General features: G+C 45.1%; 1 protein-coding gene across 1 annotated transcript; it reads left to right on the top strand.

Annotated features, from left to right (window-relative positions):
• The first annotated feature begins 533 nt into the window (after positions 1-533).
• S100A11 (S100 calcium binding protein A11) lies at positions 534-5,751 on the top strand. The gene is made up of 3 exons (XM_007178080.2): positions 534-692; positions 4,408-4,560; positions 5,425-5,751. The coding sequence occupies exons 1-3, from the start codon at positions 690-692 to the stop codon at positions 5,581-5,583; spliced, it is 315 nt and encodes a 104-aa protein (XP_007178142.1). The 5' UTR covers positions 534-689; the 3' UTR covers positions 5,584-5,751.
• The last annotated feature ends 14,598 nt before the right edge of the window (positions 5,752-20,349 follow it).

The following is a 20,349-nucleotide window of genomic DNA, read 5'->3' as shown; positions in this document are numbered from 1 at the left end:
CCAACTGCACACAGATAAATGCCCTACTTGCAGGGTTCAGTAGTTTGCAGTAGTACTGTACCGTTGCAGTTCTTTGGGGTCTAGGGTCTTGCTTTGTTTTGTTTGTTTTTTTAACTTTTCGGTTTAGAGAGAAGTCTGAGACAACGGTGCTCCAGCTGGCACAAATCACTACCGTTTAGTCTGTTAACGTCTCCAGTGTGAAAGACGAGACAGCCCTGGTTTCTATGGAACTTATAGCCCACACTCCACGTTGCACGTTTTTCAAAGGGACCTTTCTGCCTGTCTAACATGAATGACCAGAAAGAGCTCGTGAGCTTGTACAGGGAAAAGACGCACGGACTTGGACAGACTTCCAGAAGACCGCTATGCAAAACTTTCAATTCGGAAAAGTCCAAAATCTTCAAGGTTCACGGGACAGGGGAGAGAGATTCTTTAGGGCTCGGCGAGGACAATGGGCTTTGTGTGAGTTTTAAGGTGAAGCCGTGTGCTTGGCAAAGAAGGGCGACGGCGACCAGTCCGGATCCGCGCTGCAGCGGGCGGAGCGGAGGAGGGGGCGCGTGAGTCAGGCGGAAGCCGCGCGGGGCGGAGCCGGGTGGGGCCGGACCCGGGAGGCAGCAGACCCGGCCCGCCGCCCAGTTCACGCCTCGCCGCTCCTCGCTCGCAGCCCTGTTCTTCGCTCCTCTCGGAACATGGTAAGCCGCGCTTTTTGTCTTCCTCTTGCATGAAAAGAAAAAAGCAACAGCATACTTTTCACCAGGCTTGGTCTTTGATTTTTATGTGGACGTGGCAGGAAACAGAGCAGGACGAATGAATCTATGACAGGGAATTAGGAAAGAGCGGATGGATGGAAGAAGCCCTGAATTATACGTGTAATAGCCTAGGGGTAGCAACGGGAGGTTCTTTTGTTTTCCAGGCGAAGGTCTAGGGTTGGGATAGAGGAAATGCACTGCGAGCCGCGCCCCGCCCGGAGCCCCGCACGGGGTGAAGCCGCCCCGACCCCGCGCTCAGCCGGGACGGGGGCAGGGGTGTCCGGCCGGTGCGGGACGCCCCTCGCCGCCGGTGTCCGCGGAGCCCGGGGTACGACCTAAAGACAGGGGCTGGAATTCTCCGCGGCGACGCTAGTTATGTACAGTTCTAGAGACCGGAAAGGGCACGTTTCAGACCTAGTGGTCTGAGCCCTAGGGGAAATCAGAGTTTCAGTAAACGACCCGCAAACGGCCAAGACGCAGAGACTGAAACTGAAGTGGGTCCCAGCTAGCCGAGCGGCGGCCAAGAATGTGGGAGGAGCCCGGCGCCCGGAAGCCCCCTCCTCCTTTCTTTTTCCCCTTAGCCCACCATCTTGTTAGGCGCTCACCCCGTCTCCTGTTTTTCTTCTCAGCTCCTGCCATCCCCATTTTGAACTCTATCTTTTCCATTAATCCACCTCCAAAATCTGCCTCTTCCTTGGCCTCTCCTTCGTGAAGGGAGGTCTGCAAACTTCCGCCCAAGGGCCAAATCGGGGTTCTGTTCGCCCACGAGCTACGAACGGATTTTACATATTTAAATAGTTGAAAGAAAGTTAAAGGAAGAATAATACTTTGTAACACGTGAAAATTATATGAAACTCAAGTGTTCATAAATAAAGTTTTATTGGCGCACGGCCACGCCCATTCATGAGTTTTCTGTGTGGTTGCTGCCCTGCTACAAAAGCAGAGTGACAGAGACCATATGAGCCGCACTGGCCTAAAACTTATACCATCTGGCCCTTTACAAAACACGTTTGCCAACCCCTGCTTTAGTCTGCCAGTCTGTACCCCCGACTGCTCTTTCTCCTTTCCGTGCAACAGCGAGGAATCAGTATCACATGGAACCTTGAAAAGGCAGACCCAGGACCACCAAGCGGTGAAGACCTGGAATGACCGCCCCGGCGGAAGGTGGATGCCACCAGGGCTCCTTGGGAGGAAAGGGAGCATGTTAGTTAAGAATGAGAACTGCAGTGCTTGAGTTTTTACAGGTGTTACTTTTTTTTTAACTTTCTCAAATGTTGAGTGTTTAGCATGCATTTTTTTAAAATTATTTTTGTCTGCGTTGGGTCTTCATTGCTGCGCGCGGGCTTTCTCTAGTTGCAGAGAGCGGGGGCTACTCTTTGTTGCAGTGCGAGGGCTTCTCATTGTGGTGGCTTTTCTTGTTGCGGAGCCCGGGCTCTAGGTGCGCGGGCTTCAGTAGTTGCGGCACGCAGGCTCAGTAGTTGTGGCTCACGGGCTCTAGAGCGCAGGCTCAGTAGTTGTGGCACACAGGCTTCGTTGCTCCACGGCATGTGGGATCTTCCCGGACCAGGACTGGAACCTGTGTCCCCTGCATTGGCAAGCGGATTCTTCACCACTGCACCACCAGGGAAGTCCCTAGCATGCATTTTTTTAATTCTCTCACAGCACCCATTTATCATTCTGTTTTCTCCTTCCTATCATTTCATTGTTCCCATCAAATACAACTCTGAGGATGCAGTGATGGGGAGCACTGGCCTCCATCCAAGCAGGAGATCTCCTCTTCTCCTTCAGCCACTGCTCCAACTTGAGCAAAGCTTTCCTGTCTCTGGGCCTCTCTGCCCCTCCAGCACTACAAATTTTGCAATTCCATTTAAGTAATTTGATAATTGTGTTTCTTTTCCTCTGGAAATTACCTCTGGGAAGAAATGCAGGGGTTTTAATTTTCTCCATATGGCTGATAGCAACAGTTTTAGAGGGGAAAAAAAAAATCTGTCAAGATTGACGTTAAGGAGAGAAAAAGGAAAAGCAGAAAGCCACTTTGAAACTGGAAAATCAAAAAGCAATCTGAATTCCACAAAGAAAAGAGGTAGAGGACACATCTGTAGGTCTAGAAAAAGATCACAAAGCCCTTGTTCCTGTAATCTGACACATTAGTAAGACTGTGAGATTGTAGTCCTGGTAAGAAAAGCTGTTGTGCAAACACATATGTTTCTAGGCTGTGGTATTTTGTTTCTCACCAAAACTCTGAAGCTACCAACACTTTTCTAAAGAAAAAGTTCTGACAATGTGACCGTTGAGGAAGAATCCATCTCCAGAAGGGGCTTTATAGATGCTTCAGGATGCAATGAGCACGGGGCACCTGGCTAGGCAGTTAAAGCACCTGGAGAGACTGAAGGAGGGAAGGAGACTGGCAGCTGTGCAGCTAAGAGCTCAGATCAATAACAGGGCTCACGTCAATCCTTAACATATTAATTATGGGGCCTGAAAGCCTCCAGCTCTGGGCTCCAGGAAGTTCATCCCAAAAACAAATTAACGGGCTAAGTGCTACATTGCGAATGTCATCATCCAATGTAGACATTGTTAATGTTCAGAGAGAAAGCTTTGGAGGAAGGGTGTGGCCCTGCAAGTTTTCCAGAAAGTCTGCAGTTCCCCCTCTTATCCACCAGGGGGAGCCCACGAGTTCCTCACGTCTGGGGCCCAGGTGCTGGCTGGAATGAGGGGCAGACTCAGCATGACAGAATTTCCTTGAAGACTTCTGTTGTAAGGAAAGCAGAGCCCAGACAGGATATGAACCTTGTGCCCCTTCTAGTGCAACCACAGCTGTGGTTCAGCTCCGTAGATGCGATGGGAGCTGTGTGAGCGGCAATCTAAGAGCCCCCATATCAACCTTCCTGGTGTGAAGTGACCAGAGAAGTTCCACCAGCCTTTTCTGTCGGAATTAGTGGCATCTGGGAGTAGAAGGAGCAAAGGCCAAGGGCTGCAGAAAGCAACCTGGAGGCTGAGATTGTAGAAGTAGCTCTGCCATGTCAGTTCCCTTCTCATGCCTGTTTCCTCACGTGTAAAATTAAGGGGTTCTAACTCTCAAACATGAAAGCTGCTTTCCAACATCCAAAAAATTCTCAGATCTCCTACCCCATACACAATAATAACTATGCTTTTAGTTTTCTTCTAGAAAATGTATGAGTCCTGGGAATTCAGTATTCCTTTAAAAAGAAATGCCATTTCATTTATCACAGTAGCCTCTATATACCCTTGGAAAATAGGGAATTTTTTAATCTATAGACAATGCTTGGTATGCATATGGATTTGTGGATATATAGTTATACATATATTTACCCACACATTCTAAAAATATCAGTGAACCCTGTCACCTCACGCTCATCTAGGCAGTCTACTGCTTTCAAACACACCAGCATGCTCCATATTTACCCTCACTAATTTTCACCTGGAATAAACATGTGAGGAGATGTGGGGAGGAAGCTCACCGAATGTGACTTTCTGTGGTTGTCTTGGGCCCCTTATCCCCGTAAACAATGACCAAGTCTTTCAGGAAACTGCTTGACCCAAAATGAAGAGACGAGATCCTCTGGAGTTTTCCCTAGCACCCAGCTTTTGATATCTTGCCCTTGTCTGAACCCTGAATTTTTTTTTTTTTCCAAAGGCAAAAACATCCAGCCCTACAGAGACTGAACGGTGCATCGAGTCTCTGATTGCTGTTTTCCAAAAGCATGCTGGAAGGGACGGTGACAACTGCAAACTCTCCAAGGCCGAGTTCCTTATCTTCATGAATACAGAGCTGGGTGCCTTCACAAAGGTATTGGTCCCTGCCCCCACCCCAAGGCCACCCACAGCATGAAACAAGACCCTGGCAGAATGGCTAGGAGTGAAGGACAGCAGCTGAGCCCCTAGGGCTGAGTGAGCTCTGAATGACTGTTAAAGGACCTTCTGTTCTCCTCTTCTTTGAATAAAGTGTGTTCTAAAGATCAAAGTTATCAAACTACACTGACATAGGTAGGGAACAGTGATTTTTTTCATTTAAGGAGAGGGGCTTACAAAATGGTAAATGGAGTAATAGAAGAGTTTTCAAATTTTATTCCTCCATCCCAAAGCCTCTAGGGCAGCCGTGTTCCGTAGAACTTTCTGTAGTGATGGAAATAATGTTCTATATATGCGCTACCTGATATGGTAGCCACTAGCAACTAAAGGACTGACTTTCTAAATTAATTAAGTAGCCATATGTAACCAGTGGATGTAAGTTTGTGTATGTGCTGGGGGCTTGGATGAGTGGAGGATGGGGCTGATTAGGCAGGGCCCGCATCCTCTTTCCACCTCAAATCACTCCGCTTTTATGTAGTTTGTATATTGGAGTTGCATGCAACACTTAGAAAAAGTTTTCCACTGTTTTTACAAAATTGAGTAACCCCTGCTGGTCACAGAAAGAACCCTGGACTAGGAGCTAGAAAAGCTGGGTTCGTGTCCTAGGTCTTCCGCTTAAGCCCCTCACTTCACCTGTTTGAGTCTGTTTTTGTCTCTGAAAAGTGCGAATATTAATAACCCCTACCCGGTACCTCACACTCTTGTAAGAATATAATGTGGAAACATTTTTGAAAGCATCTTAGAAAGTACAATATAAAGGTACTAATAAATATCATTATTATTTTTATTATTATCTTTGCAGAACCAGAAGGACCCTTGTGTCCTTGACCGCATGATGAAGAAGCTGGACCTCGACTGTGATGGACAGCTAGATTTCCAAGAATTTCTTAATCTTATTGGCGGCCTGGCCCTAGCTTGCCATGACTCCTTTATTAAGAAGTCTACCCCTTCCCACAAGTAAATCGGAGGAGCCTTTGGGCCTGGCCTCCAGCCCCACTCCCTTTCCTTCAGCCTCCCAATTATCATCTACCCCTCACCGCCCACACATACCCTGAGCCCAGTGCACCCACCACCCCATGCAGGCCACTCCTGCTGGTAGTAATAAAATAATATTGTTTTTTGAAGCACACACTGGAGAGTCAGTAAATTTGTACAAGGAAGGGAGATGACTGGGAAGAATATAAATTAGATTGATGGAAACAGTTACCAGAAGTTGCAAAGTAAACAGTAAAAATGCATCTTGGGTGTATACATAATCATGACTAATGATACCAACATAATCATCTAAATTACTCAGACTGATGGAGAGACGTCACTTATTGTTCACTCATTAAACATCTATACACCCCTACTACAGGCACTGTCATAGGCTTTGAAGATACAGTCAGCAAGACAGACAAGGTCCTGCCTTCACTGAGGTTACCTTCTAGTGGGGGGGAACAATAAATGAATAAAGAACTATGAGTGCAAAAAGATAGTTGTTGTCTTTCTGAAAGCCAAATTGAATTCTTTTCAAAAACTTGATTAGAGAAATTCACTGAAGATAACTGTGGTTGATGTAGGTGTAGCTGAAACAACTGTAAACAAATGTGAAAAACCTCATAAAAATCTAGAAGCATCTTTCACTCAGATTGCCTCACAAGTATCTTTAAATTCCTCCACTTAAAGGAACTGGGACTTCACCCTGGTGGTCCAGTGGCTAAGACTCCATGTCCCCAATGCAGGGGGCCCAGGTTTGATCCCTGGTCAGGGAACTAGATCCCACATGCTGCAACTGGGAGTTCACATGCCACAGCTAAAGATCCTGCATGTCGCAACTTAAAAAAAAAAAAGATCCCACATGCTGCAAGGAAGATCCCTCGTGCAGCAACTAAGACCCAGTGCAGCCAAATAAATACATAAATAATAAATTTTTTTAAAAAAAAAGGAACTGAAAATCTGAGTGTGATTTATGCAAGAAAGGCAGTATAGGGGCTTCCCTGGTGGCGCAGTGGTTGAGAGTCTGCCTGCCAATGCAGGGGACACAGGTTCAAGCCCTGGTCTGGGAAGATCCCACATGCCACGGAGCAACTAAGCCCGTGTGCCACAACTACTGAGCCTGCGCGTCTGGAGCCTGTGCTCCGCAGCAGGAGAGGCCGCGATAGCGAGAGGCCCGTGCACTGCGATGAAGAGTGGCCCCCGCTTGCTGCAGCTGGAGGAAGCCCTTGCACAGAAACGAAGACCCAACACAGCCAAAAAATAAATAAATAAATGAATAAAATTTAAAAAAAAAGCAGTATAGCAAAATGTACACGTTTTAAGTTTAAATATTTAGAATATTTTGATGAATACCCATTTTAACTGATTTTTTAAGTTAACCAGCCAGCTACTGGTCCCTACCCTTCAGAAAAGACAGTCTCTACCATTTCCCAATAAACTCTTATTCTTCTGCCTGCCCCAGCTTGATCTCTTCCACTCCTTTCTCCACCCTGTGACCAAAGAGTTTTTAAAGGCAAACTTGATGATGTCACTCCCTTGGTTAAAACCAAGCATTGATTCCTCTTAATAAGCAAGATGAAATCCACAGTTATCTTTGGGCACCCAAGGGCCTTCATGATGCATCTCTAACCCCTTCTCCAGCCTCATTTCCACTTCTCTCTAGACTTGCCAAACACTCCTGAGCTGATAACTAAGTGCTGTGCCTCTGTCCCTTCATAATCTCTTCTTGCTGCCCTGAAAGCCCTTCGCCCCTTTCCCACCTTTTCCTACTCTATAGAGCAGCACAAGTGTCATCTCCCCTTATTCTGTGCCTCCACAGCACTCTGTTCTCACCTCTGTTACAGCACTTATCACTCTGTATTGCAACCGTGATGTCTTCCCAGACTTGACTTTGAACTCAGGAAAAGGGATCTAGTTAAATGCATCCCGGGCTTCCCTGGTGGCGCAGTGGTTGAGAGTCTGCCTGCCAATGCAGGGGACACGGGTTCGAGCCCTGGTCTGGGAGGATCCCACATGCCGCGGAGCAACTAGGCCCGTGAGCCACAATTACTGAGCCTGCGCGTCTGGAGCCTGTGCTCCGCAACAAGAGAGGCGGCGCTAATGAGAGGCCCGCGCACCGCGATGAGGAGTGGCCCCCGCTTGCCGCAACTAGAGAAAGCCCTCGCACAGAAACTAAGACCCAACACAGCCAAAAATAAATAAATAAATAAATAAATAAATAAACCCAAAAGTTTAAAAAAAAAAAAAATTATTTAAAAAAAAAAAAAAAAAAAAAAAATGCATCCCTGTATCACTAGTACCTAGCGTGGTGCCCGGCATATAGTGGGTCTGAAAAAGTAGATAGTGCTATAAAATCAGACTTGGGACACTACGCATATCAGTCAGGGTTCCCACAGGAAACACGTGCACACTCACCAGGGTCACTGAAGAAAGTTTATTGAAGAGACTATTACAAAGTTGTGCTCAGGGATAAGAGAAACACAAGGGATGTCAAAGCACCAGGGACTAGCAAAATTAGGAAGCTGTTACCACCACTAGTCCTGACTGGGCAAACCAAGGAGCAGTTACTGGAAGCTAGCAAGAACCATAGGCAAGGGAGAGGGGTCCCCACAGATGCTGTGGCCTTGTTCATAGAAATACAGCCACTGTCAGACCACAGGCAGCAGGAGGGAGCCAGGGGAATAAATACCGATTTCTCTCTCTTCCCATCTTCATGATCTCCTGCCAGTGCGTCCCATGGGACAAGCCAACTGGAAAGCTGAGAAGGGCAGAGAAGCATAGAAAGTGGATATGGAGGGGCAAAGAGAATATCCATCACATCGTAGAAAGGTGAGATCATTATTTCCCTACCACAGAGTTACTCCTGTCAGAGAGAGAAGCAGAGGATAAAGTGCCAACGTTAATGCAAATAAATATTTTTTAGTATATATCCTTAATTTATTAAATTTTTTTTTGTGGTTAAATTTACATAACATGAAATTTAACATTTTAACCATTTTTAAGTATACAATTCAGAAGCATTAAGTACATTCATATTGTGGTGCGACCATCACCACTATTCATCTCCAGAACTTTTTCTTCCACGACGGAAATTTTGTACTCCCCACTCCCCTCTACTCCCATCCCTGGCTACAAACATTCTACTTTCTGTCTCTGTGAATTTCACTATTGCAGGTACCTCATACAAGTGGAATCATACAATATTTGTTTTCTTGTAACTGGCTTATTTCACTTAGCATAATGTCCTCAAGGTTCATCCACGTAGCGGCACATGTCAGAATTTCCTTCCTTTTTAAGGCTGAATAATATTCCATTGTATGTCCATTGTATGTATACATTACACTTTGTTTATCCATTCACCCACCAATGGACACTTGGATTGCTTCCACCTTTTGGTTATTGAGAATAATGCTACTATAAACATGGGTGTACAAATATCCATTAGAGTCCCTGCATTCAATTCTTCCGGATTATACACCTGGAAGTGGAATTGCTGTATCATATGGAAATTCTATGTTTAATTTTTTAGGAACCACCATGCCATTTTCCACAGCAGCTACACCATTTTACATTCCCATCAGCAATGTACAAGCAATGTCCAATTTCTTCACATCCTCACCAACACGTTATTTTCTGTGTTTTGGATAATATTCAACTTAACAGGCATGAAATGGTATCTCATTATTTTTATTTGCATTTCCCTAGTAATTAGTGATGTTGAGCAGCTTTTCATGTACTTATTAGTCACTTATATATCTCGATTGGAAAAATATCTATTCGAGTACTTTGCCCATTTTTTCCCGACTTTACTGAGGTATAATTGGTATAAAAAAACTGCACATAATTTATGTATACAATTTGGTAAATTTGTCCATTTTATAATTGGGTTGTGTGGTTTTTTATTGAGTTGTAGAAGTTCTTTATATATTCTGGATATTAATCCCTTATCAGATACATGATTTGCAAATATTTTCTCCCATGCTGTGGGTTGCTTTTTCACTCTATTGATAGTGTCCTTTGATGCACGAAAGTTTTTAATCTTGATAAAGTTTTAATTGTGAATGTATCTATTTTTCTTTTACTGCCTGTGTTCCTGGTGTCACATCCAAAAAACCACTTCCAGATCGAATGTAGAATTAAAAAAAAAAGAAAAAAAAAATCAAGCAAAGATCCAACCCTTTTTAGGAAGGTTTGGGCCATGATGTTAGGACTTCTGTCAAGATTGAGGATGGAGCAAATACAGCAAGCCCCTTCCTACTGCAAATAATGCTGGATAAAATGGAACACCCCCCTCCCAAAATAAGTTTAAATACTTAGTTCAAAATTCAGAAAGAGAAATATCCAGATGCCAAAAGCAAAAAACAAACCCACAGTTGTAATTATGCCAGAATTGAGGTCATGTGAACCTAGGCTGCAGAACAGGAGCTCTTAGCTAAAGGAGACAAACCACTAAAGAGTTGCCCTATCAGTGATGAAGACTGAAAAACTCAGCCCACCACCCCAGACAAGACTCAGAATAAGCCATAGGGGGAACAAAGTTATCTGAGAGAAGTCAAAATGCTGCACTTGTGCTTCCTGGAGGCATGGGGCTCAAACACACACTGCTGCTTTGTACAGAATCTCCAGGCTAAGAAACTGCCTTAAAAGTGCTCCAGAGCAGTAAACACAATAAAACCCTAGGCAAATGCAAACCACCTCATGGAGACACCCCAGGCATCTGGAGGATTTCCACAGAAGACAAATCCTGCTAAAATAGGCTGCAAACATTACAAACATTACACTGCACATGAGAGACTATCAGTATATGCAAAAGATGAGAGACTTTGCACCCAAGTAACGAGAGAGAGCAATCTGGAAAGGACTTTAACATGAGTATGTTTAAAATGTTCAAATAAATAAAGGCAGGAAGTAAGATACATAAAACAAGAACAGGGATACATGAAGTAGGAAAAAAAAAGAGAAGCAAATAGAGAGTCTATACATGAAATATACAGTCATGCAAATATATAAAGGATCATGAAGCTGGATGTTGCACCAACAATCCCTGGCCCTGCTGGGGTGATGACGGGGAGGATCTGTCCCCGCCCGCCAGACCTCAGGAAGACCTCGCTGACTCACTGCACCCGGCCACCTCACAACGACCCTGTTGTACTCTCCACGAACCTGGTGAGAGATGTTTTGGGAACTTGGGCAGAGAGACAAGGAGGACCACACCTGTACAGCAAGACTGATAATTCACGCTTTGTTTCTCTGCTCTCTCTAATCTCCCCCAGTCACCAGTGAAAACATACCTGGATGGCCACAGTCAAGAAAGAAGACTCTGAGAGGGAAAGACAAGTCTGCACTGGCTGGGAACTGGCTCTCAGTGACTGAAGCACCCTGTGAGAACAGGCAGCGAGGGCGGAGAGGAACAACGGTAATCCTGGGCCCTTGCCGCACCTCTCTCGGCTGAAACTGCAACCCACGCAGAGAGAAATGTTGCTGTCGCCAGATTCATATCTCATCCTCACAGCGACTTAGTGTCAACATTATCTTAAACATGATGCATGGAGTCACCAGAACTTCTGGTAGGAATCAAAACAAAGAGAACTCAGGAACGTTGTAAGTCCAGTCTACAAAGAGATTAACTTCTGACAGAGGAAGAAAACCAAATGTGGAAGTTGGAGAAGGTGTACATTAACATCACCTAGGCAGCAGAGGTTGCTTCATAAATGCTAGCAACACTCTCCTCATTTCATCACCATTAAACCTCCTGAATGGATGGTTGAAACTTTTGTTCTCACCCTGCTGACTTCTGGGGAGGGGAGAGGAACTAGATATTGAGTTCAATCAACAATGGCCAATGATTTAATCAATCATGCCTATGTAATGAAGTCTCCATAAAAACCCAAAAGGATGGGGTTTGGAGAACTTCTGGGTTGGTGAACACATGGAGACAAGGAGAGAGGGGAGTGCTCTGAGGGGATGTGGAAACTCTGAGCCCCTTCCCGCAAGCCTTGCCCTATGCATCTCTTCCACCTGGCTGTTCCTCAGTTATATTCTTTATGTAACCAGTAATCTAATAAATAAAATGTTTCTCTGAGTTCTGTGAGCCACTGTAACAAAGTGATGGAACCCAAGAAGGAGGTCATGGGAACCTCCAAAGTATAGCCAGTCGGTCAGAAGCACAGGTGACAACCTGGACTTTCAATTGGCTCTGAAGTGAGGGGAGGGAAAAGACTGAGCCCTTAACGTGTGGATCTGACCCTATCTCCAGGTAGATAGTATCAGAATTGAGTTAAATCGTAGGACACCCAGCTGGTGTCAGAGAATTGCTTGGTGGTGTGGGGAAAAAAACACACACACAGTAGTTGGTGTCAGAATCATTACCTAGCATCCTCTAAAAGTGACCAATGGGGGACTTCCCTGGCAGTTCAGTGGTTAAGACTCCATGCCTCCAATGCAGGGGACGCAGGTTCGATCCCTGGTCTGGGAACTAAGATCCTACATACCACACAGCATGGCCAAAAAAAAAAAAGTGAGCAATGGGATCGTTTTGCTGTCATTATTTAGTATCATTATTAACTCATAGATTTAAGCATATTAAATATGTTTCCGTTATCTTCCTTATCAATACTCATATTGTCTCATGTTTGGCCAGTGGGAGTTCCTTTGAGTTGGGGCCTAAGTTCCTATGACATGACCCTAGTAGTCTTTGATAACTTCCTTCTTCCTGGTATAAGATGTTCCTAGATCATCTAGTGCATTTCCTGCACCAGACCTTTCTTCAAGGATCCCTTCTTCCTTTTAGCAGCCTCTCATCCTTTTTGTTTCCTTTGCCCACTCTTCTTCCTGTACCTTAAGACTCAAACTCAGTCTTTGACCTTCTCCTCTTATGTCCCTAGTTTCTCCCATCAATGAAAGTCATAACCAGTCACACTTCAACTAGCACTCCTTGCTGGCCTATATGTCTGCATTCTTTTTTTTTTTTTTTAATAAATTTATTTATTTATTCTTGGCTGTGTTGGGTCTTCATTGCTGCGCGCGGGCTTTCTCTAGTTGCGGCACACGGGGGCTACTCTTCGTTGTGGTGCGCAGGCTTCTCATCGCGGTGGCTTCTCTTGTTGCGGAGCACAGGCTCTAAGCATGTGGGCTTCAGTAGTTGCGGCTCGCGGGCTCTAGAGCACAGGCTCAGTAGTTGTGGTGCACGGGCTTAGTTGCTCTGCAGCATGTGGAATCTTCCTGGACGAGGGCTCAAACCCGTGTCCCCCACATTGGCAGGCGGATTCTTAACCACTGCACCACCAGGGAAGTCCAATTTCTGCACTCTTAACAATAATAAGCTCTTCAACCTGGTTTGAACCTGCACCATCTGCCCTCCAAATTCTCGGGCCTTTGGACTGAGACTACATTATCACACCAGCTTTCCAGGATCTCCAGCTTGCAGGTAAATTTTGTAGAATATGTGAAATTAGGCCAAATAGAGGGGAGGGGAACAACAAATAGATTACCTCTGCACCTTTGCTGTTTCTTCCTTCACATGGAATTCAATTTGACATGATTCAACTTAAATTTACTGTCTTCCACGTCCTAAATGTTGTACCCTTATTGTTGGCATTAATAGTAATAATTCTAATAGCTAAAACTTTTTTTTTTTTTTTTTTTTAATAAATTTATTTATTTTATTTATTTATTTTTGGCTGTGTTGGGTCTTCGTTGCTGTGTGCGGGCTTTCTCTAGTTGCGGCGAGCGGGGGCTACTCTTCATTGCGGTGCGCAGGCTTCTCATTGCGGTGGCTTCTCTTATTGTGGAGCACGGGCTCTAGGCGCATGGGCTTCAGTAGTTGTGGCACTTGGGCTCAGTAGTTGTGGCTCACAGGCTCTAGAGCGCAGGCTCAGTAGTTGTGGCGCACGAGCTTAGTTGCTCTGCGGCATGTGGGATCTTCCCGGACCAGGGCTCGAACCCGTGTCCCCTGCATTGGCAGGCGGATTCTTAACCACTGCGCCACCAGGGAAGCCCGCTAAAACTTATTAAGTACTTACTGTGTGTCTAAGAGCTTTACATATATCTTAACAAGTATTCCTCAACAATCCTATAATATAAGCACAATTATTAATGGCCTATTTTATAGAGTAAGACACTAAGGCACAGAGAGACTGAGAACTTTTTCCAGGTCTCACAGTAAATAAAAGGCAAGGCCAAGTCTGCCTGACTCCTCGTGATGGTTAATTTTATGTGCCAGCTTGATTGGGCAAAAGGGATGCCCAGATAGCTGATAAAATATGATTTCTGGGTGTGTTGTGAGGGTGTTTCTGGAAGAGATTAGCATTTGAATTGGTAGACTGAGTAAAGCAAGAGGTCCTCCCCATGTGGGTGGGCAGCATCAGATCCCTTGAGAGCCTGAATAGAACAGAAGACAGAGGAAGGGCGAATTTGCCCTCTCTGAGCTGAGACATCCACCTTCTCCTGCTCTCGGACTTCGACACTCCTGGTTTTCTGGCTTTCAGACTCAGGTGGGGACTTGCAACATCTGCCCTCCGAATTCTCGGGCCTTTGGACTTGGACTACATTATCGCACCAGCTTTCCGGGATCTCCAGCTTGCAGACAGCATATCATGGGACTTCTCGTCCTCCATCACCTCATGAGCCAATTGATATAATAAATTTCCTTCTATATGTATCTACATATGCTCTTGGTTATGTTTCTCTGGAGAACTCTGACTAAAACACTTCCAAACCCTATCTTGACCACTAATCCATTTGTTGTTTCCCTCCCCTCTATTTGGCCTAATACCACATATTCTACAAAACTTACTTCAAGTCTCGGGTCTTCTAAGAAGCCTCCCTTCCTACTCTGACCAGTGTGACTCGCCCTGTCCCTCAACTACTTCACTACCAATGAGGCGCTTAAGAATACACTGCCACGCAGCTTCGTTCCACTTCAGCTGCAGATTCTGATTCCCTGAGTCTGTGGTGGAACCTGAGATTCTGCATTTCTAACAAGCTCCCAGGTGATGCCACTGCTGCTGGCCCATGAACCACATCTTAAGTAGCCAGGATATAGCAGACATACACATATAACTTCATCAAGTATATTTACCAAAATATGAACAATGGTTATCTCTGGATGCTCCATTTGTTCTTTATATGTTTCTGTATTTTTCATTTTTCTATCAATGGATACCGTTTACTTTTATAATCAGAAAAAGGTATATAAGTATTAAGCTTTCGGGACTTCCCTGGTGGTCCAGTGGGTAAGACTCCATGCTCCCAATGTAGGGGGCCTGAGTTCAATCCCTGGTCGGGGAACTAGATCCCACATGCATGCTGAAATTAAGAATCCGCATGCTGCAACTAAGAAGCCCACATGCCGCAACTAAAAGATCCCGCATGCCACAACTAAGGATCCCACATGCCACAATTAAAGATCCTGCATGCCACAAAGAAGATCCCACATGCTGCAACTAAGACCCAGCACTGCGAAAATTAATTAATTAATTAATTATTTTTAAAAAGTATTAAGCTTTCAATGTTCCTCACAGTATTCAAAATAAAGTTCAGATTTCTTCACTCAGCACCAGTAGCTCTTTGTGATTTGGCCCTTCACAGATTCTCTGTCTGGATCTCCTGCAAGCTCCCAGGTACCCACACATCCCACGTACCCACCAAACCTTCCAAATCATCTGTGGTTCTCTGGATGCCTCTTCCTTACTCCCTCATCCCCCCACCTTCTTCACCTGGCTCTTACTCATCCTTCAGGTTAGCCTCAGGTGGCTCCCCCTCCAGGAAGCCTCCCCAGCTCCCCTATCTCTGCTCTCTTCTCTGCACTCCAGCCAACAACCAGAAGCACTTTGACCATAATACTTTTCACCTTAACATGTTTTATTTTTCTGCCTGGCCTGCTAGAGTGGGGTTCCTGAAGACAGAGACTATGTCTTTCTATATTTTTCTATATTTTCTGTATTTCTATATCCTCGCGTTTAGATAGCGCCAGGCATATAGTTGGCACTCAGTACGTTTCTGAATGAATATACAAAAATGATTTGTATAATAAAGTGCAATGGCTTTTCCAAATATTGGTTATTATTATCCTCACTTTGAAGATGAAAAAACAAATTCAGAGAGGTTAGGTAACTTGCCCTAAGTCTCAAAGCTAATGAATGGTAGAACCTGGTTACCATGAGGTCTATATATATATACATATATACGTATATGTGTGTATATATATATATATAAAATTATTCTAAGTTGCTGATGTCTTAATTTCAAATGCATTTTAACAACCCTGCATTTTTACTTCCCTCTTCCCATGATTATTGTTTTTGACATCATATTTTATATCTTTTTGTTTTGTGTATCCCTTAACTATTTATTGCAGATATAGATGATTTTACTACTTTTGTTTTTTAACCTTCCTACTAGCTTTATACATGGTTGGTTTACTACTTTTTCTATATATTTGCATTTTCCAATGAGTTTTTTCCTTTCGTAATTTCTATGTTTCTAGTTGTACCTTTTCTTTTTTGCTTAGAGCAATTCCTTTGACATTTCTTTTTTTTCTTTTTTTTTTTAAAGATTTAATTTTATTTATTTTTGGCTGTGTTGCATCTTCGTTGCTGCGCGCGGGCTTTCTCTAGTTGTGGCGAGCAGGGACTACTCTTCGTTGCAGTGCGTGGGCTTCTCATTGTTGCAGAGCACGGGCTCTAGGCGTGTGGGCTTCAGTAGTTATGGCGCACGGGCTTAGTTGCTCCGCGGCATGTGGGATCTTCCTGGACCAGGGCTTGAACCTGTGTCCCCTGCGTTGGCAGGCAGATTCTTACCCACTGCGCCACCAGGGAAGTCCCCCTTTGACATTTCTTGTAAAGCTGGTTTGGTGTTGCTCAACTCTTTTATCTTTTACTTGTCTGTAAAACTTTTGATCTCTCCATCAAATCTGAACAAGAGCTTTGCTGGGTGGAGTATTCTTGTTGTAGGTTTTTTCCTTTCATCACTTTAAATATATTGTGCCACTCCCCTCTGACCTGCAGAGTTTCTGCTGAAAAGTCAGCTGATAGCCTTATGGGAGTTCCCATGTACGGAACTTGTTGCTTTTCCCTTGCTGCTTTTTTTTTTTTTAAGCTTTATTTATTTTATTTTTTATTTATTTTTTGGCTGCATCGGGTCTTAGTTGCAGCACGCGGGATCTTTTGTTGCGGTGCGCAGGCTCTTCATTGCAGTGTGCGGGCTTCTCTCCAGTTGCAGCGCACAGGCTCAGTAGTTGTAGCACGTGGGCTTAGTTGCCCCGCAGCATGTGGGATCTTAGTTCCCCGACCAGGGATGGAACCGGTATCCCCTGCATTGCAAGACGGATTCTCAACCACTGGACCACCAGAAGTGGTGGAAGTCCCTCCCTTGCTGCTTTTAATATTCTCTCTTTAATTTTTGCCATTTTAATTACAATGTGTCTTGGTATGGTCCTCTTTGGGTTGATCCTATTTGGGACCCTCTGTGCTTCCTGGACCTAGGTGTCTGTTTCTTTTCCCAGGTTACAGAAGTTTTCAGCTATTATGTCTTCAAACATGTTCTCTGCCCCTTTCTCTCTTCTCCTTCTTGGACCCCTATAATATAAATGTTAGTACACTTGATATTGTCTCAGAGGTCTCTTAAACTGTCCTCATCTCTTTTTATTCTTTTTTCTTTTCTCTGCTCAGCTTCAGTGATTTCCACTATTCTGTCTTCCAGCTCACTGATCCATTCCTCTGTATTGTTTAATCTACTGTTGATTCCTTCTAGTGATTTTTTTTAATTTCAGATATTATATTCTTCATCTCTTTAGTTCTTCTTTATATTTTCTCTTTATTAAAAACTTCTCACTGTATTCATCCATTCTTCTCCCAAGTTGTTTGATCATCTTTATGATCACTACCTTGAACTCTTTATTGAATACATTACCTATCTCTACTTCACTTAGCTTTTCTGGGATTTTATCATATTCCTTTGTTTGAAACATGTTCTTCTGGTGCCTCATTTGCCTAATTTGTTGTTTATATTTCTATGTATCTGGTAGGTTGGTTATATTTCCCAACCTTGGAGAAGTGGCCTTTTATAGGAGATGTCCTATGTGTCCAGCAATATACTCCCCTCTGGTCACCAGAGCTGTATGCTCTAGGGGCACCCCCTATGTGGGCTGCGTGGGTCCTGCTGTGGTGGCTGACTACTGTGGGCAGTCTGGTAGGCATGGCTCATTCCTTGTCCAGTTGGCTGCCAGGCCCCACCTTGTGCAGAGGCTGCCAGCTGCTGGTTGATGGAGCTGGGTCACAAGGCAGCTAGCTGCAGAACCCCAGGGGGGTCCTAAGGCTAGTGCTGGCACACTGGTGAGCAGAGCCAGGTTCTAGGGTGGGTGGTTGTGAAGCCAGGGTTCCCAGATCTAGTGTTGACCTGCTGGTAGGCAGGGCTGGTTCCTGACACAGATGGCTACAGTTTCCGGGGTGTCCCAAAGCTGATGCTAGCCCACTGGTGAGTGGGGATAGATCCTGGGGTGGCTGGCTGAAGAGTCCAATGTGTCTCATAACTGGTGTTGGTCTGCTAGTAGCCGAGGCTGGGGCCCAGTGGTCTCTGGTTACAGGGCCCTGGGGGTCCTGAAGCTGGTGTCAGCCCGCTGGTGGGTGGGGCTGGATCCCAGGACCACTGGTTGAGGGGCCCACAGGCTGTGTTGGCCAGTTGGTAGAGAGGGCCAGGGCCCAGAGGGCTCCCAGGGCTTGTTCTGGCCTGCTGATGTGTTGGCTGTGTCTTGCCATGGCAGATTGCAGGGCTGCAGTGGTCCTGGGGCTACTGTCTGCCTGCTAGTGAATGGTGTTGGGGTCCAGGGGATGTGGAATGAGCCTGGCTGGGAAGAACTCTGCAAGAGTGGAATCCTGCCAGGACCCTGCCTGACCATGAAACACGCACAGGTAGCCAAAGGTCAGTGCTCAGGGAAACAGACAACTGGGACAGCCTGTGTCTACACACTCTTAACAAAGCAGGTCATTTCCAGTTAGAAATCCCACCGGCAGCATTTTTATCACCTTCCTTCCGAAGCCAGTGTTTCCTCTCCGCGTTGGGCAGGCACCACAATACTCCAGGTGCCTGGGCTGGACAATTCTGGGTAGCTGTGCCCGTCCTCTCCCTCACGCCCTGCAGCTCAGTAATGGCAGCCCTGAGGACTCTTCCTGCAGATTTTTCTCAGATCTGTACCTTCCTGTCTACTCTTACCACCACCATTCCAGTGCAGGCCTGTATCATCACCAGCTTCACCCCCATCATCTCCTGGCCCCCATTCTCTCCCACCTCCGGTAGTCAGTGGTTCTGGCTTCTGCAGTTTAGTTGTATCTACAGTTTAAATCTGTAGTCTGGAACTCAAAAGCATCAATAATCTAGCCCTTATCCCTCACCCTAACCCTTTTTCTAGCTGTACTTGCTCCTTCTCTAAACGTGTCCTGCACATTCGCTCCTCTGTGTTTTTATTCATGTTACTCCTCCCCCGGATGGTCCTCCTCTCAGCACCTGTTCCACATGCCCCATCGATGCCTATCAAATGGGATAGAGACCCAATGTTCAAGGCTCTCTTCAAATCTTATCTCCCGTGAAGTTATGCTTAAGGATCCCAGCAAAGGAAGCCTGCTCTTCTAAATTCTTGCTGGTCTTACTGTCTACGCCCAGGCAACACTGGCCACACACACTACCTCCTATTAGAGCTATTTGGGAATATTCCCATGTTCCTGCCTAGATTATGGCTACATTCCTAAGCAGCTGTCCTGTTGCTGCTCTACCCAAAAAAAAGCAGAGGGGGGTGGTGGCAATAGGGAGGCTTTAACAGTAGGCTTATCTGGGTTCTAATAGGGCCATACAGATGCCCTTAGGTAAGTTATTATTTAAACTCTCTGAGCTTCCCTTCCTCATCTGAAAACACACTTAGCATCTGTCTTACAGGGATTTTATGAGACTTAGAAATAATATATGTAAACCACAATAAATTACAATAATCATAATTTTAATCGATCTAAAATACTTCTTGGGGTGATTATAAGGAACAAATAAAATAACACATGAGACAGAGCTTTGTAGACTATGAAATTATTATGTTAATTTTTAATAAGGGAGACCTGGATTACATTTTTCTTTTCATATGACATGACCAATATAGACCTCAAAGATGCCCCCCATTAATTACCAGCAAGTATATCCTCCAATATCCAGGCACTTGGGTTTTCAGAATATCTGTGCTCAAAACTGTTAGAATGAATGTGCTTAAAAGGCAACCAATAAAACTGGTTGAATTCTATGTCCCAATTGAGGCTTTTATCTATATAGCACCAAACACTAGTTCAACCTAATGTCTCTATTTTCATGCTTTTTTTTTTTTTTTTTCATCATGTACACAGAGCATTACTGTTCCCACTGTTCAAGCCCTGAGAAATGCTACCAAAGGAATGAGCCACTGGGGCAGGGTTCCCACCTAAATCACAGCCTCCATCTCAGGACAGCTCTGTACACTTCCCAGCACCAGCTTCAACCCTCGGGTTTCTCAACAAGGCTTCCTGCTCCATATGCTGCCAGGCCCAGTCAGGAGAAAGCAAACCCAACTGCAGAGCTACGCACTCTGCAGCCACCAGAGGGTCCCACAGCATTAGCTAGGAAGCAAGGACACACCCTCTCCTAGCACAAATCTCCACCAAGCTTACATTTCCCCGGTGCCTCACATTTTCCCGGTGCCTCCCTAGCTTCCAGCCCCCAAACAGGATTGCCTGGAACC

Source organism: Balaenoptera acutorostrata, chromosome 1 (assembly GCF_949987535.1).
Source record: "Balaenoptera acutorostrata chromosome 1, mBalAcu1.1, whole genome shotgun sequence".
Taxonomy (NCBI): Eukaryota; Metazoa; Chordata; class Mammalia; order Artiodactyla; family Balaenopteridae; genus Balaenoptera; species Balaenoptera acutorostrata.
The sequence above is the reverse complement of the archived record's forward strand: the minus strand, read 5'-3'. Positions and strand labels throughout refer to the sequence as shown.